This window comes from Hippocampus comes, unplaced genomic scaffold (assembly GCF_001891065.2).
Source record: "Hippocampus comes isolate QL1 unplaced genomic scaffold, H_comes_QL1_v1.1 scaffold147, whole genome shotgun sequence".
NCBI lineage: Eukaryota > Metazoa > Chordata > Actinopteri > Syngnathiformes > Syngnathidae > Hippocampus > Hippocampus comes.
In genome coordinates, this window is record NW_017805009.1 from 78315 (window position 1) to 104273 (window position 25959).

At 41.3% G+C, this 25959-nt stretch overlaps 2 protein-coding genes across 3 annotated transcripts; both read left to right on the forward strand.

Moving 5' to 3' along the window:
* The first annotated feature begins 109 nt into the window (after positions 1–109).
* Positions 110–6056, forward strand: anxa1a (annexin A1a). Of its 2 annotated transcripts, none has more exons than XM_019862754.1 (12): positions 110–223; positions 723–803; positions 1549–1639; positions 1961–2055; positions 2750–2863; positions 3164–3254; positions 4480–4559; positions 4815–4959; positions 5041–5136; positions 5229–5287; positions 5369–5491; positions 5595–6056. In XM_019862754.1, the coding sequence occupies exons 2-12, from the start codon at positions 744–746 to the stop codon at positions 5652–5654; spliced, it is 1014 nt and encodes a 337-aa protein (XP_019718313.1). In that variant the 5' UTR covers positions 110–223; positions 723–743; the 3' UTR covers positions 5655–6056. The 2 variants fall into 2 exon arrangements, with proteins under 2 accessions (XP_019718313.1, XP_019718314.1); XM_019862755.1 differs by having other exon boundaries at positions 130–223; positions 733–803.
* Positions 6057–6824: 768 nt separating this feature from the next.
* Positions 6825–25635, forward strand: mfsd3 (major facilitator superfamily domain containing 3). The gene is made up of 6 exons (XM_019862860.1): positions 6825–6961; positions 7324–8115; positions 16971–17118; positions 19373–19473; positions 20673–20782; positions 23544–25635. The coding sequence occupies exons 2-6, from the start codon at positions 7416–7418 to the stop codon at positions 23748–23750; spliced, it is 1266 nt and encodes a 421-aa protein (XP_019718419.1). The 5' UTR covers positions 6825–6961; positions 7324–7415; the 3' UTR covers positions 23751–25635.
* The last annotated feature ends 324 nt before the right edge of the window (positions 25636–25959 follow it).

The window sequence follows — 25959 nt, forward strand, 5'->3', positions numbered from 1 at the left end:
TACTGTTTGTATTCCACCAAATGACGTCTTCCCCTTTTTTCCACGTACACCGAAGCTCAGGATGGGAGGCAAGGCGGGGTTAAAAGTCCCAAGGAAGGGTGGGGGTGAGTATGGGCCGAGCTCGGTTCTAGGTGGAGTTTCTCGCGAGTATAAATGAACTCCCTCTGCTTGTCAACCGCCCCTGCAAAGCTCACACCCACATAAACGACTCTACAGCCACACGGTAAGTCTTGTTGCTTAAGTAAACAATCTCAAGAATGTTGTCTTGCTTCTCCCTGCGACATTTAAATGCACGAAAGCTCTTTGCTTTGCTGTACTGGATTAAACTCCTTCTACCCTCGCTTCTAAGTATCATTGGCGTGGGTGTGGCCGGAAACGCATATATATACCGCTACACATACATAATCAACAGTAAGTGGTCGTGATTACGAAGACGAATGTCCATATATAAATGCACGACGTGCCTGACACATACACGCAGCCCACGACATACATCCGCGTCAGTGTAAACGTGGGTGTGGCCGGGCAGCCTCCACATACTGTAATTACCATCATGGAAAACCACTATGCACCAGATGTAAATGATCATTGTTAATGCTCGCATACATAGGAAGGCAGTTTAATTGTAATTGCAATATTGCCTCTTAATGTAATTTCCTGACTGTTGTTTTCCTTTTTGTTTCCCAAATATATTTACGCTCTTCTGTGTCCTTATCTGATAGTGTCCTGCAGCCAGCCCCACCATGTCTTTCATCAAAGAGTTCATGATGCAGACAGTCTATCTGGGCATGCCCGATGAGTCAGTAAGTCACTGCGGTTCTCTTCCAGTTGCTAAGGCCAACCACTATGTTTGTTCCCTTTTTTTTCTCTTCCTGTGGTATGCTCGGGTGGAAAGTTTTCCTGGCAGAGTTCAGAGAAAAGGAAAAAGGAGGGAACATAAAAAGATAGCGGGGAATAGAATGAATGAGTGTTCATGTTTTAAAGTTTAGCTACAGAAGAGAGGGGTGGGGCAGAGAAATGACGCAGTCTGCACTATTTCATAAGACAAAAGGGACGATGGCGGATGGACATTCTTTTCACTCCTCAAAACTCAGTAAAAAGACCAATATGGAAGTATATCTGTCTTGTGAGTGTGTGACTCAGCGGAACAGGAATTTGAGCCCCTCCCAATCTAAAGTCTTGAAACAGTAAAATGCTGCTCACCATTCCCCTGCTTGAGGGTTGCACAAGGTTATTCGGCATCATTGTCTTGCGTTATGCTCTTGTTCTGTACAAGGTTGTTCACTAGCTAACTAGTTCACTATGTTAAAAGGCTTATTTGTGGCCTTTATTAGCATGAAGCTGAAGTGCTCGGGATTCACACAACACACTGTGGAGTGAGCATAACATCTGCTACTGTATTTTTCATTGTTATTGAATGAATTAAAGTAAAAGCAGACAAGTTGACACAATAGAGAAAATGTGACCACATGCACACCACTGGATGATAGTCAAGTACAGGTATTTACCAAACACTACCAGTAAACACTAATCTGTGTTGGATCTCAGGTATTAAAGAACGAGGGGACAGTGAAGGCAGCACCAAACTTCAGTGCCAGTGGCGACGCAGCTGTCTTGGACCAGGCCATCAAGGCAAAAGGTGATCTCTAAAGTCAGAGGGGCTCTGTGGATGGCTTGTGCCAACTTCTCCCGTCATAGAATTGTGACATCTCAGAAAAAAATGGGGCTGTTTTTTGTCTCTATAACACTGCACCACCTGCTGGTAGGCATTCACAAGTGTCATGACCAAGAAAAATTCTTGGTCATGACCACACAAAAGCTAGAGAAATGACCTCATTCCACATATCAGTGACCTTTTGGTCAACAGTTTAAATGGATGTGATACAATCTGGATTCCACTCAGATGCATTGCATTGTAGTCTAAATCATGGCTGTATTTCACATTATGTATTTTGTGCAGGCGTGGATGAGAATACCATCATTGAAATACTGGTGAAGAGGAGCAATGAGCAGAGGCAGCAGATTAAAGAAGCTTACCAACAATCCAGCGGGAAGGTAGGAAAGGGTGACAACAACTCATGGAGTTGTAGAGTAGCCAAAAGTTGTACTCAAGCAGGAGTACTTTAGAATAATACTCAAGAAACAAACATTTTTAGGCAGATACAGCTGACAACGCATGACATACAATAGCTGTTCTTTTTCTTAATGTGGAAGGTACACCTAAATTGCATGTAAGGCCAGAGAGGGCGTGCCTCCTCTGAGTGTGAGTCTCATACCGTTGTTCTTTCCCTCGTCTCTGCAACGCTTCACATGAACGAGTCACTTTGAAGTCTTCCTTCTGTGTTTGGCCGCAAATACTGTGTGCAGTCATGTGGCTGCCTGGCGCAATTTGATTGGTAAAATGGAGTTGAGCGTCATTAGTGGTTATGTTGAATGGGCTAAAGAGAGTCATGTGACGGCGCCTGAGGCAGAAGTCTAACTGACAAACTGAAGAAAACAATAGATTGCGCAAGCAATAATAGATATTAACAAAAGTAACAAGCGGGATGTAGCTCACTTTAATGATTTAAAAGTAGAGTTTCTGCAGCTACAAAAATATTTCAGTAAAAGTAATAAACATGGTGCATTTTCACCACTCCTATCCATGAAGTTACTTCAGTAACTTTAGCGTGTTACTCACCCTCTCTGCTCATGTAAAGTACACACAGAGCCACTCTCAATATTTTCCGGTTGTACTGGTCCCTTGAAGCCTCTGGAGGCAGCACTGAAGAAGGCGTTGAAGGGAGATTTGGAGGATGTGGTCATGGCTCTGCTGAAAACACCGGCCCAGTATGATGCCCAGCAGCTGAAACTAGCCATGAAGGTAAGATAACAAAACCTTTATTTGTCTCACAATGGAGAAATTCCCAATGTGCACATGTGCACTCATTGCCCCACACACTTCCCTTTCTCTCATGCTCATCAGCAAAGAGGAAACTGCTGTTTTTGCACTTTGGAGGTCAACACTGATTTAATTCCATAGCTCAAGTCATTTGTTGAAGCTCTCCGCCCACTTCCGTGTATTCTTGTTAGCTTTTCCCATTGGACTAATAAAAGGAGTTGTGAACGGCTGCTCATGGAATAGTACTGAATTAACCCTTTTGAATTTGATTCCCTGTTTTAGGGTCTGGGAACAGATGAGGACACCCTTGTTGAGATTTTGGCCTCTCGAACCAATACAGAGATTCTGGATATAAAGAAGGCCTACAAGGAAGGTGTGTGCAGCCAATTGTCAAGCAGAAATCTTAAATTTCCTTCAGAATGTTCTGTGCAAAATTATTAGGCTTCCACAAGTTTGTGGTTTCACAGAAATTAGCTTTTTGACATTCCTACTAAACCATGAATGTAAATAGTCGGACACATACAATTAGCAGGACCGTGCAGAAACTCCAAAATTGATTTCCATCAAACTTTTTTTGAGAGGACGTGCATGGGCCAAGGATTATTATTTGGATGTAGGTATACACAGTGAAATAGGCTGAATCGTTTTTACAGAGTCACTATTCTTTATACTCTCTGAATGAGTTGCATCTAAACATTTTAGGGCACAATTGCCTACCCCGGTCACCAGAGTAAATATTCAGAAAGCATCAAAATCTATTCACTCGGGGTACATGAGGCTCTCACCAGTGAGTAATTTATGTTGTCATCAAATAAAATTTGATTTTGACCATTTGCAGTACAATTGATCCACTACTCTGAGTAACATTTACTCAAAATATGTTTGTCTTTCAATTGTACATCCAGTCAAACCTCGGTTTTCGTCCATAATCCGTTCCAGCAGGCTGTTCGAAAACCGAAATTGTTCGAAACCCGAAACCACGCTCTTTAAAAAAAAAAAAAAAAAAAAAAGTTTATTGAACATGTCTGCTCACAATGGAAAGCGACACGAGCAAATGACGTAATTCCCTAGTGTAAGGAAGGCAAGAGGAGTCAAGTGGTGCATTCAAGTGGGCTCAGTTTGTTCGAGAACCGAAATTTGTCCGTCATCCGAGGCATAAAAAACTCAATTTTTGGTCGAAAACCGATTTGGTCGAGAACAGAGACGTTCGAAAACCGAGGTTTGACTGTATTACAATTTAGACTGGGTCCAAATGTAGTATTTTTCAGATCTAATTTGCCTCAATTAGAGTAAGATGTACTGCAGGATGGTAATCAGGGTTCTTCGGAGCTTGCTGATGAGTTGACCATTTGACAGCGGCCCTCAAGTACATGCCCGCTTTAGAAAGTAGGAAGGACAAGCAAACACAAATTACAGTTTACAAATTTTCTTTTTCACTTTGCTGTTGCTCTGGTGACATTTTAGTTGTATACAATATGGTCATGATCTCATTGTTAAAACTCAGAAACTCAAGATGTTGCACTGTAATATATGGTGAAAGGTAGAAACACAAGACGTACACTAAATAAGTTTGAAATGTTTGTGTTATGACTGTTAAGATTACAAAAAGGACCTGGAGGAAGACATCAGATCTGACACCAGCGGAGACTTCAGAAATGCACTCTTTTCACTCTGCAAGGTACAGCATGTGCACTCACTCTTTATTATGTTACAGGATGTTTGAGGCGGATTTTGTTCACCCTTTCTTTCACAGCTACAGAATAGTCTTAGGTTAAGGCAACATACCACTCCCCCACTGTAGCTGCCACAACGCCAGGGGATCTTAAAATAAATCCCTCACATGCAAATATTTACACAACATTCATGATGATGAATTTAAACTATGTTGTTGTATATATTGGTGGAAAGTATATACAGTATATTTCTCTCACAGGCCAACCGCACGGAGGGAGTGTGTGAACAGCTGATTGACAGTGATGCCAGGTCTCTGTATGAAGCTGGAGAGGGGAGGAAAGGCAAAGACTGCTCCGTTTTCATTGAAATCCTTACTGTCAGGAGCGCCCCTCATCTCCGTGAAGGTCAGCTTGCTCGCTGCCTTCCTCTGTAGTGTCTGTTCTCTTAGAGCGGGTCTTACATGAATCCTCTCTCTTATTTTTCAGTGTTTCAGAGGTACTCAAAGTACAGCAAAGTGGATGTGGCTAAAGCAATTGACCTGGAGATGAAGGGTGATATTGAGAATTGTCTCACAGCATTAGGTGAGGGCACAACTGTATGCTTAAGCATCATTACCATGAATATACATTGGTCATAAATGTAAAGTATATCTGGTTCATTTGAATCATTCTAGTCAAGTGTGCTGGGAGCAGGCCTGCTTTCTTTGCTGAGAAGCTCTACTTGTCCATGAAGGTGTTGTATGCACAGAATGCTACCACATTTAGGAATCTGCACCATCTTCTCAGAGTCTTCACTCTGACTGTTCTCTTTCAGGGATCCGGAACCCGCAAAAACATCCTTACCCGTATCATGGTGAGCCGTGCTGAAAAAGATTTGAAATTAATCAAGGCTGAGTACAAGAAGAAATACGGCAAAACACTCTACCAGGACATTTTGGTGAGAAACAGACAGTTCTACATGTCACCATTTACACTTAGTTTCTATATTGCTCAGGACAGTACAAGAGTTCCAATAATCAAACACTGGTTTCTTTTTCCAGGATGATACTAAAGGAGACTATGAGAAGATTCTGCTGGCTCTCTGCGGTAGCGAGAACTGATTTCTCATCTCCTGACTACGAGCTCTCAAAGAGCTGACGAGGCCAATTTAACTGAAGGCTCGACTCAAAGTTCAGCTCTGTAAAATAACCTGCTGTCATGACATTTAAAAAAAAAACACCAATGAGAAAAGACTTATTCCAAATCAGCATTGCCTCAGCAGATACAATCTGATCCTTTTTAAGAAATCAATTCTAGACCCAAAATGCTCTTATCTTACCATGGATTTGAGTCAGCCAAAAGACATGTTGTCTGGACAGGTAGACTGGTTTAACATAGGTGCTTGAAAGGAGAGTTAGTTATTGCAACACTGCAACCAAAATAATCCTCCCCATGTGACAATTTTACTGTATACCTGTGCAATTGAAGGAGCTTCTACAAATAAAAGCATTTTTTTTTCTGTGTGACCCGCCTTTCTTTCAAACGTCACAACTTTGGTTTATGAATCTGGAGGAGATACAACACATTTTCAGACACAAATCAACCATGTATAATGAAGGACTATATCAACACAAATTATACATTTTAAAAAATGTAAATTGTGTTTACATGGCACCTTGAAAGGCTTGTTTACAAAGTGATTTGACTGACAGAATAGTGTACATAAAATACAATCAGTGTCTCATGCTCTTAGAGTATATCTGGACGTGGGGTGGGCGGACGCAAACAAACAAAAAAAGGAAAACACGTGAAATGCTGAAACCCACCAGACAAAAACGAGACCAGAGACCTGATCAAGGAGGATAAATATAGCGGGATACATTTAATAAATATGTACACATTTTAAGCCACAAGAAAATGAAATATTTGAAAACAAAATCGTTATATTAATGAAAAATAAATTAACTAAAGGGAAAGATGACATCATGTAAAAGCAAGTTTCTAAATGTTATTTTTAAAGAATTAAGATATCACATTTATTTCTCTGGTAGGGACTAAATTCGAGCTGTAAGCCTGGGGAAGCAAGTTTTAATAATATATTAGAATATTTTTATATACCTTTTGATAAGTATCATGGTTGCCAGGTTTGATACACTTATACCATCTTTTGGTATCAGAAGTTGAGGGACTTTTACTTCCTTACCTGGCAACCTCGTCTCGCGCCAATGTAAACATTACAAGGAGGGGGAGAGAGAGAGAGAGAGAGAGAGAGAGAGAGAGAGAGAGAGAGAGAGAGAGACCGAAACCGTGAGCTAGCGCTGGCTAGCCTAACCAACTTTTATGTATGTTGCCACTATGTGCTAAGATTGATCTGCTCTCAGATACGTAACAAGCTAACCAACAAAAACGTCCAGAAGAGTTCACAAAGGTGATGTGTGTATTTTAAATCCATTCGCTTGGCTGGCGGAGCATGCCAGAATGCTAGCTAAATGCAACTGAGAAAATGTCACAGAAGGTTCTAACGCGTTAGTACGCAATTAAAACGAAGACAAATGTTAAGATGCAGAAAACGTTCTTTGAATGAAACAATATAACATGAAATCAATATTTCACGCACTGCTATGCATGCATGGATTGTGTGGCTAACGTTAGCGATAGTTCTGATGACTAGGGCTGGTACACTAAAGAAAGATTGATTTCGGTGTCCGACTATTGTCAGGACTGCAGCATGGTTTAATGAAAATGTTAGCGTCATTAACCATGAATGTCATACGACTTTTACCATTCCAGGTCATTTGAGTCGGCCTTTCCTCCTGCCCCGACGGAGCCTAAACGATGACAACAACCTGACCAATGGACCACTGCACGTTTGGAGCAAGATCATGAATGACAAACTAGTCTTCTTGGGCCTGCTGTACTTTGTCCAGGGCATCCCATATGGTCTCCAGTCTTCTCTGCTTCCAGTCTACCTGCGTGGAGCCGGCCACTCCTTGACACGCATAGGCTTCACCAAGGTCCTTTATTTCCCATGGGTTCTCAAGGTGCTTTGGGCCCCTTTGGTGGACAGGATTGGCACCAAGCGGCGTTGGCTGGTGGCAACAGTCTCTGGACTGGCACTGACATGTCTCGCCAGTTCAGCTCTCGCTCCAGAGATGCACATCTGGGGAGTAGCAGGAACCCTGCTAGCCATGAATACTCTGGCCTCTGTTCAAGATATTGCAGTGGATGGAGCTGCAGTGGGGCTTTTGAAAGGTCGTGGGGAGCTTGGGCTTGGTAACACAGCCCAGGTTGTGGGCTATAAAGCCGGATCGGTGTTCGCTGGAGGCGGTCTGCTGGCTGTGATTGACGTGGCCGGGTGGAGCTGGATGTTTATGCTGCTTACATTCGTGTATGCAGGTGTGGCCCTGTTTGTGTGGGGGGCTACTGTTTTGGATGAGGAGCTTATGAGAGGCCAACAGGCTGATTGTAGTAGAAGAGCAGGACATGGAGCTGATGCTTTGATGCCATGGAGGGTGTGGAGGAAGCTGCTGGCTGTCCCTGGCACGGCTTGGACCGTCCTCTACGTTCTCACATACAAACTGGGTGAGTCTGATGTATAAACAAGCACATTTTCACTTGTACTGTAGCTCATAGGTGTCAAAGTCAAGGCTCAGGGTTCAGCTATGGTCCACCACATCTTATGTGACCTGCTAAACAAATCATTGTGCGTCTTGCTTCTTCTTAAAATCTGTACTAAAATCACATACTTCCTTCACTTCTAAATAACGAACATTGGACTATTACAATCATTTATTTTGTTCCCAACCCCCCTTTTAAAGTAAATTGAACAATAGGCTGTTTTTTGGAATTCTGATTTCAAAACTAGTTATTTATACATCTGTTGTGTGTCTATAATGAAATCATGAGAAAATGTTTATATTTACAGTGTATGGTTTCATAGTCATAAAGGCCCTCTGAGGGAAACCAAGAACTAAACTGTGGCCTGTACTAAAAATAAGTTTGACACATGTAGGTGAATATTATTTTGTGGTGACACACTCAAAAGCCAAATAAGTATGGGTGCACAATCAAACAAAATCCATCCTCATCGTGCTCAAATTTGATTGACCTGTCACCTTGCCATACATGTGACACTATGTTGATCCATCCATCCATTCGCTGTACTATAGCGGCCGTGTTCAAGCCTTTCCTTGCTGTCTGTAGTTTTTGAATTTGAATCTAAACATACAATCCATCATCCTGAGAGGTGTTTCCAACTGTACCATGAAATGCTAAATGTTAGAAACTGCTCTGTACTCCGATTATGTTTACATGGACAAGTACATCTTTGGCAGTATCAGTGTAGAAATTTGTGTGCGTCTACCAAAAGATCATAGAAAATGACAACAAAATCCAATTTATTAGCTAAATGTTTTTTTAATTCCACAACGAAAAAGTGTGCTAAACTGAGAAGTACAGTGGTCTATTTGTCCCATAGTGTACTTTTTTATGGCTTCCGTCGGTATGTAGTTTTTAAATCCACCACTAGATGTCGCTGTGGAATTGTCTATTTAACGTGACTAGGTGAATCACAGCAGACATTTCTTGAATATTGGTTGACAAGAACGCGCCACAGTGGTCAAGAGTTTGCTTTGAGATTATATGTTTAAACCAGGAGACTGTTTTCTCAAGGTAATCCAATAATGCATTGAGTAATGTGTAAGTACTTGCGGGTTTTTACCAACAACATAGTTCTCGGGGAACAAAAATAAAAAAAGAAAAAGTAGTTTATGATCATTTCAGTGAGTGTGTGTGTGGGTGAAAGAGTACAAGTTTGGAAGCAGAGGGGGATTATGGGAGGATTACAGCGTCTTTGTTTTACGGCGTTGGTAAACTGAAAGGGAAGAGCGCTTCATTCTGATGTGTGTTTCCATGTGGGTGGTGGAAATGCAATTGTGTGTGCCCATTTGCATAACATTCACTTATACATATGTGAAAATGCATAGGCCTTTTGTTTTGAAGTCATATGTGTGTTTTTGAGAGAGTGTTCCATAATCGGATGAGCCCCAACAGACGACACTACTAGACAGAATATGAAGGCTGGCTGGAGCCCCTAATCTGTCTAGGGAGCAACCCCCCACCCCACAGCACTCTCTCTGTCTCATGAGGCCAAGGGTGAAATCAGCCGCTTCTAATTTAGGTGTTTTCATCATTACTACTTTGCATTGCTGATTTATTGACATCCATATCACTTGTTTGCATTTCCTGTAACTGAACCCCAAAAAATCTCACCTCAGCATGTAAAAGCAACACTTTGTAATGGTTTAAGCCTCAGTGTTCTGATGTAATTTCCAGTCGGAGACTGTTTTGTTTTTGTTGAAACGTGTGGGCGTATGTTTGTGTGAGAAGGGTGATCTCCCAGTCCGGACCCACCCCCCTCACACTTCCAATCGTCTTTGTTGAGACACAAATACGAGACGATAGCCCTTTTTCATCTCTGCCTAATGAACTCTTGAGTTTGATTGCATTGAATGCTGCTCTCCTCTGAAGTGGAACCTCTAAGTCACCAATAACTATAGCCATGATGTGCTCATGTTGGCATTAGTGTGTGACCTTACAGAGATGCAGAGGGACAGTGCAAAGAAGAGGGCACGAAACAACCAGGAAAACACAAAAAGCATATATAAGATGATCTTTTTGTGATCTGACAACCTCGAATGTGAACTATAGTCACATCACATCCTGGGGTGTTTGATTTAACGTTTTTGTTTTTTTTTACTTGACAGTTTAATGCTTGGTTTAGCCAAATGTGCCAAAATGTATCCTACAAAACCCTATGTGAATGTTGTTGCAAAGCCTATGTGCTTGCTTAAGGTTCATTACTTTTTCAACATCAGTGGTTAGCAAATCAGTCTCTCTGAGTTGTCCAGGAGTTGTCAAGTCGACTGATTTAGCAAAAGCAAAGAATATCCGAAAAAGAAAGGTTTATAGCTGGTACAAACGCAAACTAATTCCAGAGGGTGACGTTTACAAAAACTACAGCGCAATGAGTGAACCTGCTGCTCAACATGCATTCATGACAGTTTGTATGCTCATGTTCATTGAAAGCTCACCATTGTCTGAACATACGAATGATATGATGGGCCCTTGATAATCATCTTTCTCCAATGTATCGCTTATCAATTAAAAACGTGAAAATGCACCTTGCAGTTTTATCATCCACAAATGTTACGATTTCTGATATTGCACTAAATTCGCAATTTTACGTTTATTCTCCTGGCTTCCTCTCTCAACCCCAAACCATGTATGATGGGTTAACTGAAGACTCTTAAAAGGTGAATGTGACCCATTCATTGTGTATACTGCCCCTCGCTCAAAGCCAACTGAGGTGGGCTCAAGCTCTCACGTTGTGACACTAATGTGGAGAAGCATCAGAGAAAATGCTCCTCCCCCCAGCCCCCAAAAAAAAGGTAAATTCAGAATGTAGTGCAGTAAATACTCTCTAGTAAGGAAGCATATTTGCGGTGTCCAATCTGTCCGTATAACAGAATTTCCTGATGTGGGAAATGACTACGGTACATGTCCTGTATGAACCTGCAAGTATGTTGACAAAATGCACGTGTAACAACACAAGCAATAAAATGCAAAAATATACTGTCCAAAAACTGTTTATAGAACAAAAACTGCAGTACAGTATACAGTACAAGTGTAGAGTATCAAAAAAAAAATCACAACACAGTACAGTATGTACAGTATTTTAATGTTGATTTTTTTTTCCGTCTTGGGAAAAAAAATGAGTCCATTTTGGGTTGTTTTGTTGGATTCATTCTTTGGTGTATGGAAATGTTTGTTTGTGTATCATACAGTTTTGTTGCTAGTTGCAAGTAACTGTCCCATTGATGATCACTAATGTGATGTTCACTCGCTCCTCTCGTCATTACAGTTTTTCTTCGTTTCGATGCCATGATCTACAGGACGTAAGTGAATAAAGTTAAAATCGTTCGCAATTACTGTACAGTAAAACACACGCCAATAAAACGTCACTTACACGTCGTCGTCAGAATGTAGAATGCAAATCTTCCCAGCATTGACATCGAATCTGTATTACCGTCCAGGCTGGACTGTTTCCACAGACATGCATTAGTCGAGTACGGTTGTGGGGGAGGAGAGGAACTTATGGCAACAGGAGGATATTTTCCAGAGGGGAAAAGGACTTGCAGGGATGGGAGACTGATGGAAGGGATGAATTAATGAACAAGCACCACATGGTACCCTGAGAGGGACAGAAAGAACACTATGGGCATAGAAATAAACACATTTGGCAATGTGGAAACATACTGTTGGTGCATGTCATCCTTACTTCCGTGACCATATTGTGAAGAATAAAAATTGGTTGATCTTAGTGACACAAGAAAAGTACAATGAATGCTTGTGTGGCCCAAACAGTATCTTGTTCTTCGAGGCCTGTCGCTGCATGTTTTTTTTTCTCCCCCTGCAATTAAAATATACCAGCTTCGGCCTCCCTGTGTGGAGTTTGCATATTCTCCCCAGTCCTGCGTGGTTTTTCTCCAGATACTCCGATTTTCTCCCACATTCCAAAAACATGCATGGCAGGCTGATTGAACACTCGAAATTGTCCCTACATGTGAGTGTGAGCGTGGATGATTGTTCGTCTCTGTCTGCCCTGCGATTGGCTGGCAACCGGTTCAGGGTGTCCTCCTGCCTACTCCCTGAAGACGGCTGGGATAGGCTCCAGCACCCCCCGCGACCCTTGTGAGGATAAGCGGATAGGAAAATGGATGGATGGAATAAAAATTCAAAGCTGTCACTTGCATCTGTATTTACGCAATATCTTGTATCTGCGTTTTGGGCTTAGGTAACTATAATTTATAGTATAATTTTATAGTTTATATTGTTAATATTTCATTTTAGCAGTATCCTTTAATATCTGATATTGACTGAAGTGTTTTTTGGGGATATATTACTCAGTTCTACTAGTTGAAACAATTCATATCACTTCATTTTTCTATGCCTTTGATAACAATAAACGCATACACTTTCACCTTCGTGATACACACAGACACATTTGATCCGGTCGGAAGGTGGTCTCCTATTGCACATATTCAAGATCTGTACCGGCCAACATCATACCGTCCGCCCGTGGAGGTCTGTTTGCAGTTCCTTACAAATGTATTTTCCGTGCCTTAATATGCCGCAGGACTCAAGCACATCATGTCTTCTTCGACCGTATCGAGGACTATCATCATGCTTCTCATGCGCAACATATAAAAGGAATGACAACCACTTTGATTGGCGGCGAAATAAGTCAGCTGTGTTCACACTAAGTGCAATACACCCCTTTTTGAAATGTGCCACGCTGCACCAGCTCGCACAGGTCTGCCAGAATACCAAAACTTAGTCTTGCCTGCCAAAGTTATAAATACAGTTAAAAACAAAAAGACATGACTCAAACTAAATACATCAGTTCTACTACTTACTGTGTCTACCAATCATTGACATTGACATTGAATTCATTCTAGGGGTCTTCTGTTCAGGGTTTGACGCTGCTGATTCTGATCCCGATTACCCCCCCGAGTAAGATCGGATGATACCGATGCAAGTACTTGAAATGTTGGAGTACCCATAGAAAATGCGCACAAGCACAGAGAGAACATGCAAGCGCCACAGAGGAAGCCCCAAACTGAGATTCTAAACTGAAGTAGACAAATTAACCGTTATGTTATGTCAAAGTGCTTCCCTCATTTAATATTCAATATTCATATTAAAAAACTAAAACTTATAAAAAGATTTTAATACCCCCAACCATATGATGGTGTCTGAAAAATGAGGGTTCTCTTTAAAGGTGATTCTGTAACGTTGGCGGGCTTTGTGATGGAATACGTGCTCTTGGATAATAATTTCGTCTGTGACAACACCAATCGAACTAATCAGTGCACAACAAGCGCACCCCCCTCCTGTGTGCACCATTTATGTGTTATAAAACTGTTCTTCGGGTTTGGTGCGTGATGAAATGAGTATTGACTTCGTGCTCTCAAAATAATCTGCAGGGGGCATACAGGGGGTCAATAAAATGAAATATGCTCTAAAATCGTGTCTATTAGTTGAGCAAGTACACTGGGCAGGGATGTTTCTTGGTTAAATGCCATTTTCAACTGTTACAGGGTTGAAGGATGCGTTGACATGAAGGGCCCTATTTTGGCAACTTTACACCCATGTGAAATCACAGGCACAACTACATTTTGGACAAAAATTAGACTAAATTTCAGACCTAAAATGAGGTGTAGCGTAGAAAACGGCAAAGAGAATTCACAGAATAACCATGATTCATTATGGGGTAAAACCAGCGATTGTTACTATTTCTGTTTTTTGTTATTTGTAGTATTCATTGCGTGTTCCCAAATATATACCCATGTTTCAATGATTTTTTTAAAAACCAAATATATACCCACGTTTCAATTATTAAAAAAAACACTTGAACATTAAATGCGTTCTAATACAATACTCATCAAAAATCTCAACACTCAATTAACTCATCGTGTCGGCTGTCCCTTGTGCCAGAACTGCATTCACTCACCGACCGCAACATTGTGGATCGTATATTTAAAATGCCTGTCAGCGTGATTGAGTGGAGTTATACATCCGTTACATGGTGGCCAACGGGTGTCAAACGGATTCAGCTCCAATGAGCAGACACAAAAAACAGTCTCAATGTTGAGGTAAATGTCACTTGGACAAACCATCTGACTAGAGCTGCAGTATTCTGTGCCACCCCTGCCCCCTTAATAACATTTGTTTTGTCGCTCCCACTGTATTTTTTTGTGGCATCTGTCTCTAATGTAAACACAAACAGTACAGTTGCTTTGAGCCTTACATCCTCCTCTGCTTCCTCCTCACTAACCTCGTAACAATGTCTGCGTTGTTGTGCCCCCCCACCCCACCCCACCCCTAGCTATTCCTCTGTCTCGAACTGTCTCCATCTCTGATTGCTCTCCTTTCTCTCTAGTCATATTTTAGTCACATTTTGAGCAAATAAAAAGCATCATGAATGTCATTTCTTGCTTTCTATCAGCTTCTCTTGTCGCCTCCCGCCTATACTCATCTTTTGTCCCCGTTGTCTCTTTCATTTCATTCATTGTAAATGACTTTCTCTTAGTTTATGTCTTCATCTATTTTTGTAGTCTCCTCATTGATTCTGTCCTTTCCCCCTTTTCTTTCGCCTCTGCTCTGTTTAATCGTTGCACATCTAATGAAATCCCTCCTGAAATGGACAATTGTTGCTTTGAGAATATTAATAGAATGGAATAATCAGCGCGGTTGTGTTTGTCGGCACACACCCCTTGCTCCCATCTTTTTAAAGAAATAATTGGTTCAATGCGGGTCTGTGGAAGCCCCGAGCACTGAGCTCAACAACAGGAGAACATGCAGAGGACTATGTGTAAACAACCCCAGCATCATGGCTACTGCTGCTAATTACCACTTAGAGTAATCAATATTGGAAGGATGAGTTGATAAAAACAACTTCCTGAATTAGAATTTTTGTAAACTTTTGTAGCACATTTGCATCCGGTGCCCAATTTCACACTCCCAAGAATTGGTGATTTCAGAGAAAATACCTGCATTTTTCTGAAATGTGGACAAAGCCTGGGAAACAAGCCCATTAAGGATCACATCTTCTCTGTGTTCATGTGGTGTGAGTAAGCTGATTTCAAGGGCATTAATAATGTGTATTATTTACAACTGCATTCACTGAAGTTTAGCAGTGTGAAATTGCAGTATTTCGACACGACATATCTATGCTGGCAGAATTTAGTTTTAATTCCCTTAAAACCTTTATAATTTATTTTCACAGTAGGTATCATTTGAATTTTGCCACAAGTACGGTACTTGGGTTCAGACTGAAATTCCGTTTCCCTCTCTGTCAATGATGCAAAATTGAGCCACTCAAAAAAAAAATAATAATAAAACACATGCTCTTATATTTGCTTAATATCACGAAAACCAACTTTTGTCATTATATCGTTGAATTAACTCAACCAAAGCGTTAGAATAACAATCAGCACATGATATTTGTTCCCAAAGGATTGACCTGGTGGTTAATCAGACCATTACTTTTAGAATTGTCCCTCTCTCCACAGGGTTCATAATGTCTCTCCTGATTTTTTTTTTCTCGCTCAGAACGTGCACAACTGTAGAGCTAGGAACAGTAAATCTCTTTGTTAGCCAATTAATATATTTTAAAATTTGTATATAGTGACTAGCGGCTATGACAACTGTGTAAACTGCCAGCAGGGAAACACAAGTGACAGAAGTGTAAGAAAGACACATGTTACCTTAGCAGCCCTACAAATCCACATTTCCTTCTCCACGTTTCTTTTTGTTGGTTTGTCACGCCACTGTTAAAGCATTGACATACATACATTCTGCTCCTGCACTCCCGATCGTTGGGAGCGTCTCAGATTTTTTTTTTTCCCCGTGCAGTCTGTTTCATCTGTCTCTCTTCCTCTTTCTCTATTTTTGTTTGTCTCGTGGCTGACTGAGTGAGCGACTCGTTGGTGGTGTTGTGCGTCTTTGACAGCAACCTGGGAGCCAATCTGTCACTCACGCAGCTCCTTGGTCCCACTGTCTTTCTGAAGTCAGTCTCCATTAATATAATAATGGCGTGTCGTCGGCACAACTGAATATTTTACTGTAATGTTCAGCAGAACATTACCCCCACACTCAACACCGCACAGAAGTGTGACTGCCTGACAGAAACTTTTTATTTTGACTGAAAGGTCTGTGTGATGTCTGCCTCGCCTTGGAAGTTGTGGTGTTTTTGTTGTGTTTTCCTTTTTGCGCATTAGAAAAAGTGCTAGGCCTCTGTTTGATAGTGACTGAGGGCATTCTTTTTCTTGTCAGGCATCTATTATTGACACTTTCCAGGAATAGGCCGAGGTGCACCGCATGCCGGTTTGCTGTAGGTGATGCGGCAGTCATCATCTCTTGTTTTGTTCGGTCTTTCAGGCTTGACAACTTGGAATCACATTCTCATTGCAACTGACTGAGTCTTCTTTCAGGAGGTGTTTTACATCTTTACTGTGCCTCAAACATATTGAAATGTTGAAACGTGCTTATTAGGAGGCCTGCAATTAAACAAAAAAAATGATCTCCACCGTCTGCTTCACTTTTTTGATCCCTTCCTCACTGCTGTTTTTTCATGTAAACTGCAAAAATGACGGAAATCTGCACATGTAGTAAATGGCAGCCCCCCATCCCTAAATTTCAGAAATGATGTTAATATTTTTAAAAACAGAGATGATCCTGTATAAAGCTACGGCACTGATACACTAAAGATGTACAGTATTTATTTAATATTAAACTGTGACTGAAGTCAACCCCCCCCCCCATTTGTCCATCCACAGCTCCCCCTAACCCATCCCAAATGACCTTGTGTACAGGCGAGCAGGGTGCAGTCACCATGTTTCCCTTGTTTCTGCTGGATCACCACATGACCGCCAGGGAGCTCGGCTTCTGGAACGGCGTCATCGCCATGGGCTTCTCCATCTGTGGCTCGTCACTGGGAGGCCTGCTGCTCGCTCAGTTCAGGTAGCCTTCCTCAGCAAATGCGTCATTTCTTATCATCAACTGTATTCCGTCTGAAGCACAAGACCACGCACTCTCTTTTACTCAAACCACATTTATTGTAGCATTATACAGCTGTTCTCTATGTAGATGGATTTTGATGTCATCATCTCATTTCAAATTCACACTTTGTGTTGCGTCATTGATTGCAAGGTGCTTTACATCAAATGCACAAACATGTGCATACAACTGCATTTATTTTCCCCTCTTTCTCGTTCTGCTCTTACTTTTTTCTTCCCATTGTTTTCTGTATGCAACTCACTCTGGTGTATGCTGCCTGTTTCTCTTTTATTTTTCTTAGCTACGCTCTCCTGTGTGTGTATGCATGCACTCACGCGTACTTGCTCAGTATGTTCCGTCATTTAAGTAAACATCGGCTTGTCGGAGAACTCATGGAACCCCCTCGTGTCTGTTGTGTGGTGTGAGAACAGCATGAGCAGCAATTCAATTACACACACAAACTTATGCGTACATGTGCAAAATATACACACACACACACACACACACACACACACACACACACACACAGTCTCTTCAGGGTGTGCACACACCACTGTTGAATTTACAGATACAAACGTGTTCGACTTTCTGATTAGTCTTTCACCGGGGCTGCGTAAATTAGACCAGACTGTTTTTAACGTTCAGTGTGACTTCTGTACTGACAATTATTTTGTTGAATCCATTATTGCAGCTCGTCATTATTTTCTATTTGCATGCTGTTCAAGCCGTGTACACACATTCCAACACCGATGGTCCGATAAAGGTTGTCATCGATAATTGCAAATGTAAAACCCGGTCAATATTCGTTATCGCAAAACAGTTTGGCCGAGCCACTAAATGTGTGATTATGATGTGAAATGGAATGACAGACAATTCGAAAGTGCTTATATGAAGTGCCTGCTAAGTCATTCACCACAATAATAATGACAAGAAGAGTTTGGAACCTCATGTAGTTACCAGCTTTGGCTAAAATCTTCTACGACTACGACTACACTTCTTCCTGATATTTTCAGGGAGTCCGGATACCCTGTGGCACAATACTGCCTCTCACGGGTCAGTTTTAGTTCTTCATGACAGTCATCGGTATGTGTGTGGTGTGTTGGTCACCTCGAGTAGACCACACATGGCAAGAGTAATAAGCATATACACATGGCAGTTTTTTTCTCCTCGTCTCTTTCACATATTGACAAATGGTTAAAGGTGATAAAAATTGATTTGTGTTTACCCCACTCAAAATGTTTTTTCCAGTTTATTATTATTATTACTTATTTTCTGATTCAGTAATTGCAAACATCACACATTAATTGGGAAAATGCTTCACAGCTCATTGAAAATCGGGTCTAAGCAGCGCAAATCTGAGTCACGTGGCCACTATACAGTCCAGAAAGGGGTTGTTTTGCATCACGAGCACCAGTCGACCAAAATAGACAGTATGGGACTGTTATGGGAGTTCAATGAAACATTCTGCAACTACATTTCAATGTGCACTCCTTCCTCATGCACACAGTTTGGTTAACGTAAAACAATCCTTTTTAAAGCGTGTCAACATTCGCCAAAATGCAATAAATGATTTCAATGCAAGCAAAAGTCTGACAGGCCATACTTGAGTCTTCATTTTATCTTACGCCACATAAAACAAAATGTGCTCACATCTTAGATGTTTTTTTTCCTCTTTTTTACATCTCTACTTTTTTTTTTCACACAATAGCAAGCGCACGCATGCACACACACACACACACACACACACACACACACACACACACACACACACACTCTCTGTCTCTTTGAGTGGCAGGTATCCCCTGAGTGATTGGCATTGTTAATCCTTGATGTCAAAAAACAGTGTGGGTTCATGTGCATGCATGTTTGTTTGTTTATATTAAGGGTGATTAATTATCTTCCCCATGCTGGGGTTCTCCTTAGCTTATTGATTACGTCATGAACCAAAACCACAGGGGGATGATTTTCTTGCTCTAACGGCGAATCAATTAGTGTCTGGGGACTTGTTTACTTAAGCACCCGTGCATGCTCGCCTGTGTGTATGTATGTGTGTGTGTGTGTGTGTGTGTGTGTGTGTGTGTGTGTGTGTGTGTGTGTGTGTGTGTGCGTGCGTGTGTAGAGAATGAAGAGAATCATGAAGAGAAACTGAGAATGTCTTGTCTTGTCACTTGTCATTCTTTTTGTTCTGATCTCTACATCATTTATTTGTCCCCGTTAGCATCGGCGCGCTGATGCGACGTGTTTTCGTCTTGCGGACCGTCAGTATGGTCTTCCAGAGCACCTTGCTCACTGTGTTGGAACCATCGCCACTCATGAAAGGTGAGATATTTATTGAAATTCAGTCAAATCTTTCAGCATTTTTTTCTCTACTGGAGAATATACTCGGCCGTGAAAACATCAACACAAGAGTCTGTCTTGACAAACACAATAGCGCTCAGATGTCAAAGAAGGCATCCAAAATAGCAATGATGCTTTTGCAGTTCTGTACCACTACAATCGACACCATGATAATAAATAATAAAAACTCTCTGCTCTAGCAATCTTAGCTGAGTAATATTATCATTGTAGAGGTATAATAGTGATCATTCTTGTTCATCGTCATTGTTTTTGAATGAGTACGTAGGCCCATCTTGTCCTATTTGCCATTAAAGAAGTTACGGTTGAAGTCCTGCTGCGTTTTTTTTTCCTTGAAACTAAAGTGAAATATTTTGTTACAAACACATGATGAAAGCTGTTCATACTAATTCCTTTCAAAGGCGACACAATGAAAAAAGAATCACATCTATAAAACAAACATTCTAAAACCAAATGATTGCAAGTATAGAGGAAAATAAAAGTCCTCTAAATTATTCAAATGAGGTTGGTGTTCTCTCTCCCGAGAGCCATTCAGTCGTTATTGCCTGAATGACACGTTATTGAGTTGCACAGCTCGTCTCAAAGCATTTGGGAATAAGATGAGCGCCACTTTTCTCCACCAGTTCTCTGTTTCCCGTTTCAGCCTCTCAGACTGAAGTGAATGCCTCCCCCCTCTCTTTAAAGCCGAAACAAAAAATATCAGGGAAAAAGGAACCAGAAATAAAAGAAAAGGGAAAAACATTCAGTTTCGGAATTTTCAATATTACATGATAACCTTCTACTTCCACGGCTCCAGTCTGATCGTTGCGTTTGTGTGTGTGTGTGCGTGTGTGTGTGTGTGTGTGTGTGGTGTGATTGAAGAGTCTTATTGTGCACAAACTCTTGCAGCTTGAGTGAATAATTCAGCGTTCGCAGGAGCAGTGACAGATCAGCTCTGTGGTTCCTCTGTGTTTCTCACCGACACCTCTCTGCGCTTTCCCTCAGAGGATACACTACATGTGTTTTGGGGACAGAAGGGGGTGGGGGTGGGCGTCGGTAGTTAGAAAAGACTTTTCAGCAGCATGCTTTGAGTTTGACGCGAGGTGTCGTAGCAAGCACTGGCAGGCTAAAGATGGTCTTTCTGTGGAGTTGCTTTGCAACATTGTCAATGTTGTCTCCCTAAGGTATGGCCGTCTTGAGTATGAGCGTTCAACATTTCCTGGGCGGTCTGATCACCACGCTCACTTTCACGACCATGATGCATTGCACTCAGAGGGCCGAGGAAAGCATTCAGGTAAGAGTCATGTTATTGTCGAAGCCCAAACTGCTAAAAGGCAACTTTTTTTTTTCGTAAGTGTGAGGTCATCTCATGTTGGCAATTTGTTTCTTTGCACTTTGCTAACCATCTTCTAATCTCAGTTTAATTGTGCCGTTATGGGATGTGACTTCCTGTAACAACGAATGGGAGGAAGTCAGGCAATTCCTGGCTAACAGCAGCGCACCAAGAACCATCTAGCTGCCGTCACCCACTCTGCCTGTCACTTCTCATCAGCTGTTTCCACCTGGAAAAATTCAAAAAGTCTTAGCAGACCCACTTTCTATTCAGTACTTCCTTCCTCTTTGACCCTCCCCGCCCGTTCTGTTTTGTCCCCCTCCTCACCAGAAGAGTACCCCCCAAACCACCTCACTCTATTTCTTTGTCATTCTCTGGTCCCTTTAAGTGCTCCCTTTTCCATTCGGACTTTTTCCCGCTTCTCTTTCGTCTTCTCCTCTTTGACATAACTCCTTTTGTCCCCGTCGTAACTGGGCCATCATTGCCTGGAGGTGATCGTTGTCATAGCGCAGCCATTCACTCGGTCGATCTCAAGGTGACAAATTATCATTTTAATTGCCGGCATGCTTAAAGTGCACAAGAAAGGCAAATTCAAAAGGGGAAAAGAAAATCACAGACAGTTTAGCTGACATAACGTTTGTTTTGTTACTGTGGCAAGTAGCCAGAGAGAATCAACCAAAGTTGTGATGATATGAACCATGGCGCATTTAAAAGGTTCTCGTGATGCATGCACGCGCACACACACACACACACACACACACACACACACATGCACACACACGCACACACACACTGTTTTTTCAGTCTACCATGTGTGTGTGCATGCACACGGTAGAGGGAGCGCGTTAAGTCGGCCATGCACACGGAAGTACAGTATGTGAGTGCTATTGAAGGTAGAGCTATCCAGTGACTGAAAGCCGATAGTGTGAGTGCTTGTTCACGATCCCCAGGAGAAAGAAACCAAATCGGTGAAACAAGTTGCTTGGAAGAAAGGAACGCCACTTAGATGTGGCCACACAGGCTTCTCGGTATGCTTGGTCACTCCAAACTCAACACCGTCACTCGTCAGTCATTTCATTCGCATCCTACCGATGATTGATGCCCTTTGCAGTGATTAAGTGATGACAGATGGAACTGCTCCATATACTTTGGCTGAGATGTTTTAAAATGACCATAAAATTACATCTATATATACAGTAGGCCTATGTGGTGGAACATTTCCCGTGACTTCTCTAATGAAATATATTGAAGAAACTGCTCAGTATTTATTGGCATTCTGCCTTTAGAATGGTTATGCTGTAGTTACCTGCTAAATGCAGTGCTCTTGGGAAGAAAGGCAAAGCTGGGAGAGATTAGCTAATATCTTTCATTCGCACTCCATCCTGAAAGCCTCAAGGCTGAGATCAGATCCTCTTCTTAGTTGGCTTCCACCCATCATTGCAGGCTACAGTATGAGCTCACTCTTTTTCCGAGGTGCTTCTTCAGCCATCATTGTTCCCTTTGTAATATGTGTTGTAATCATTTTACGAACAACTTGAAACAAATGTCACATTTGACTTTTGTCATTGACCACCATGTGTTTGTGTGTACGCATTAGGGGTACTATTAACTATTCTTTTAATTCTTTGATCCATGAATCTGTCAATTATGTTTTCCATGAATCGATTAATTGGATGAACAAAATTATAATTTCTGTCCCTTTATTAAAAAAAACTTCAAATTGGCAGTGCAGTAAAGTGTACAAAGAGGTCGCTGCATGAACATCCCAGAGCTCTTAAAGTAATAAAATGATCAAAAATTATAACAAAAGTTACATCAAATAAAATCTTGATGTCAAAAAGCTTGACAATAGGCCATGGACCAACAACAACAACAAATAAAAATGTATGCTATTCACTATGTGCCAAAGTGTTTACATTGGAATAGCTGTCATTACAATAAACAATGTGCAAGTTAAGTTTTATTCATACACTACATTTAAACAACTTCAGGTGACTGATTTCTCCCCCCCCCCAAAAAAAAGAAAATTTTAATAAATTTTTAAATAAAAAGTATCACTCACACAAGAGAGATATTGTGTGGGGGGGATTACATTGTGATATATATTAACATTGAGACGTGAAGAAAAATACAGACCGTCTCATCAGCAAACTCATCATCAGTAAAGCCACGGAACAGCTGAACTGCTTATTGTTCCATTAATTTTTAGTCCTTCAAAAGTGGTAAGCACATATATAATTCCTACACCGTTCACCTGATTCTTCTGCTTCTTCTTCTTCATCTTCTTGGTTCATTGGTGGATTTCAGCTTTTTGGTGCATACCGCCATCTACTGTACAGGAAGTTCAAAGCATTTCCAAGTGTAGTCAATGGAAGCAAACCTGCTCGTAATCGATTCACCCCCCGTGAACAAACACATGGGACAGTCTTGAATAAAAATTATTTCACCAAAATTTAACAGAAAACCACAACTATACAAAGTTATATGCAAATAAATACACATATATAAAACATTAGAGTCAAACGGGCGAGGATGTTCCTGTGTCAGCCGTCAACAAAATGGTCATTCTGTCAGTCCCTCTATACTGACAGAATGCCCACCTCTGCCATGAACCTACAACTATTTCTGTCACAGATTTTTCAAAGATCAATTGTTTGATCAATGTATTTTGCCAATTGTATATTGTTGTATAAATGTTGCTGTCATTGCTCTCCCATTTTAGGCGACTCACTACAGTTTCCTGGCAACTCTGGAAGTGTTGGGCAAGCTGACATTCAGCGCTTTGGCCGGGGGTGTGGTGGATTGGTTCGGCTTCCAAGTGGCCTTCTTCTTCTTCCTTACCCTCTCTGCTGGAACAGCGCTGCACGTGTGGACGGCTACTTTTACCGGTGCTCTCAGGGAACACCAACTCAAAGAGCAGCCCAAATGAATATTAAGCTCTTGACTGTAAGATGATATAAGTCCACACGCACACAGGTAGTTTTAAAGACGTTTAAACCCTCTATTCATCAAGGTGCACTTCCACACACAATGTGCACACAAATGTATTTCCTGGCTGGAGAGTCATACTTTGGCATAAGATGGCAGCAGGTGAATGTGCCAAAGAAGCACCTAGGTTGTGTACCTGTGTTTTTGTGGACATTGATAGGAGCGCACAAAGTCTTAAAATAACTTTAGACTGGCCATAAATACCATGAATACCAACCATAAATACGAAAGAAGCAGCTTCATACTGCATGTAGAGAAGGATCATATCATATGATCATATTTTAAGATATCGTGTGGAGCAAAGCACGATGAATTTTGAATTTGACAACTTTTAAATCCTCTGCAAAACTTTAATTTTCTTTGCAATAAAGTCTTCAGTCTTAAATTTTTTTTTTTTGTCGTTTGATAAAACTTGGGAGCAGGAGCCACCTCGTGTGATGAGCGTAACGTTTTTGTGTGTTGGAGGTGGCATGTAAGTCTTACTGTGCTCGCTGTGCTGACAGTTGAGATCTAGAGCATTAAAGGTACCTTTAATTATGCCATCCATTTTAATGTTCATAATCTAATAAGAGCTGTAAACAAAAGCAATATCACAAGTCCTCCATGAGGTCCTCAAAATATGTCTAATGTACAGTATATGGATATCGGTCATTGTCTAGAATTTTATGGCTTACAGATTTAGCCAAAACGCACGAGTACTACCTCGTATAGACGCACAAAATGTGAACGCTGTAGCTGGGCTTAAGACATACTCTTAAATAACAGATGCACAATATTAATCAAGGCAGGAACCATCAACCAGAGTTTTGTCGGTTATCTAGATTAGAAGATGATATTAAGGAGCATTGCTTTTAGAAGAGGAGGTCGAGATATCAAAATGGCCCCTTGTAGGTTCGCACTGGAGCTCTATCAATGTTATTCAAGCTTCCTACCTGTAGCAAAGCTCAGCCTTACAATGCTGCATGGTGCCATCGCGTCTAATTTTTTTCCATTAAAAGAAATGAAACGTAAAACGAATAAACTGCAATAAGACCGTTCTTTGAAACTTGAAAGACCGGCATTTTACTCACTGTCTGTGATCATGTTGAAGAAACGGACGTGTGCACTGTCAAGTACTGTATATTGTATCCTGTATACTGTAACTCTATGGCACTGTATACAAGCAATTCTGGTCAAGCTTAAATCATTAAGTGAAGAGTTTTTCCTTTGTAGATTTCAGAACAAATGTAATTATATATTACAGGAACGTTAGTCTTAGGTAAAACCAGCATTTCTTAAAATGACCACATGCTTTTACAAATCTAATGGACTTCTACAAATGAGTATTAGGGCCATGCTGGAAAAGAAATCTATGTAGAAAGCATTATAATTACAAGAAATATAAGGGGAAAAAATGTAATATGACACAATGTATGTACGTGAATGTCGTCAAAATTTACAAGTATGAACATATCCTATCTTGTTACACAGACAGCAACTAGTAAATAAATCAATACCTTGGCACGTCAACTCCATCATCGGTTTGATATTCAGAAAAATTGTGCAGCAGTGTTATGTGTGTTAGTGGCTGCACTGTGGACGAGTGGTTAGCACATCCGCTTCACAGTTCCGATATTGGGGGGTTCAAATCGGGGCTCTTATACGCCACTGTTTCGGAGTGTTTTCTTGTCATTGTGGCTCGAATATTGCTTCGTAGATGTCACACTTGACACACTAATTACTGGTGTAGTTTAGTTATCTGACGACAACGCCTGTTGCAAAGCACATCTCTTATCTCATCTCCTGTGAGATTTGCACTCAAAATAAAGATGAATGGGTGAATTGCAGTTTGGTGTTGTGTGTGTGTGGTTTCTGAAATTTGCCTGTTGCCAATCACGTCTTCTATACTCTCAGGGGAGGGGTCCTGGGCGGTCTTCAAGGGTGAAGTCTGGCTTTGTAAATGTAAAGTTGCTCAGAGTCACTATGAACAGGAGACTATAGTCTCCCTGGTAGTGTGGCCGACTGAGGGCTATAAGGCTGAATAGGTCCTGTGTCACCCTATACATGTCCCATGCAGCTCTAATGACACAACAAATGCTGCGAAGGGGGATTAGGCCGGTTTACACGGCCCCTCAATGCACCTCTACTTTAGGCCTTCTCACCACATCTCA

Coding starts and splice junctions, on each gene's coding strand:
- anxa1a (XM_019862754.1), top strand. CDS start 744: ATGTCTTTCATCAAAGAGTTCATGATGCAGACAGTCTATCTGGGCATG. Junction 2,056..2,749: donor ACCAACAATCCAGCGGGAAG/GTAGGAAAGGGT, acceptor GGTCCCTTGAAG/CCTCTGGAGGCAGCACTGAA. Junction 5,492..5,594: donor CACTCTACCAGGACATTTTG/GTGAGAAACAGA, acceptor TTCTTTTTCCAG/GATGATACTAAAGGAGACTA.
- mfsd3 (XM_019862860.1), top strand. CDS start 7,416: ATGAATGACAAACTAGTCTTCTTGGGCCTGCTGTACTTTGTCCAGGGC. Junction 8,116..16,970: donor CGTTCTCACATACAAACTGG/GTGAGTCTGATG, acceptor CCTTGTGTACAG/GCGAGCAGGGTGCAGTCACC. Junction 19,474..20,672: donor ACCATCGCCACTCATGAAAG/GTGAGATATTTA, acceptor TGTCTCCCTAAG/GTATGGCCGTCTTGAGTATG.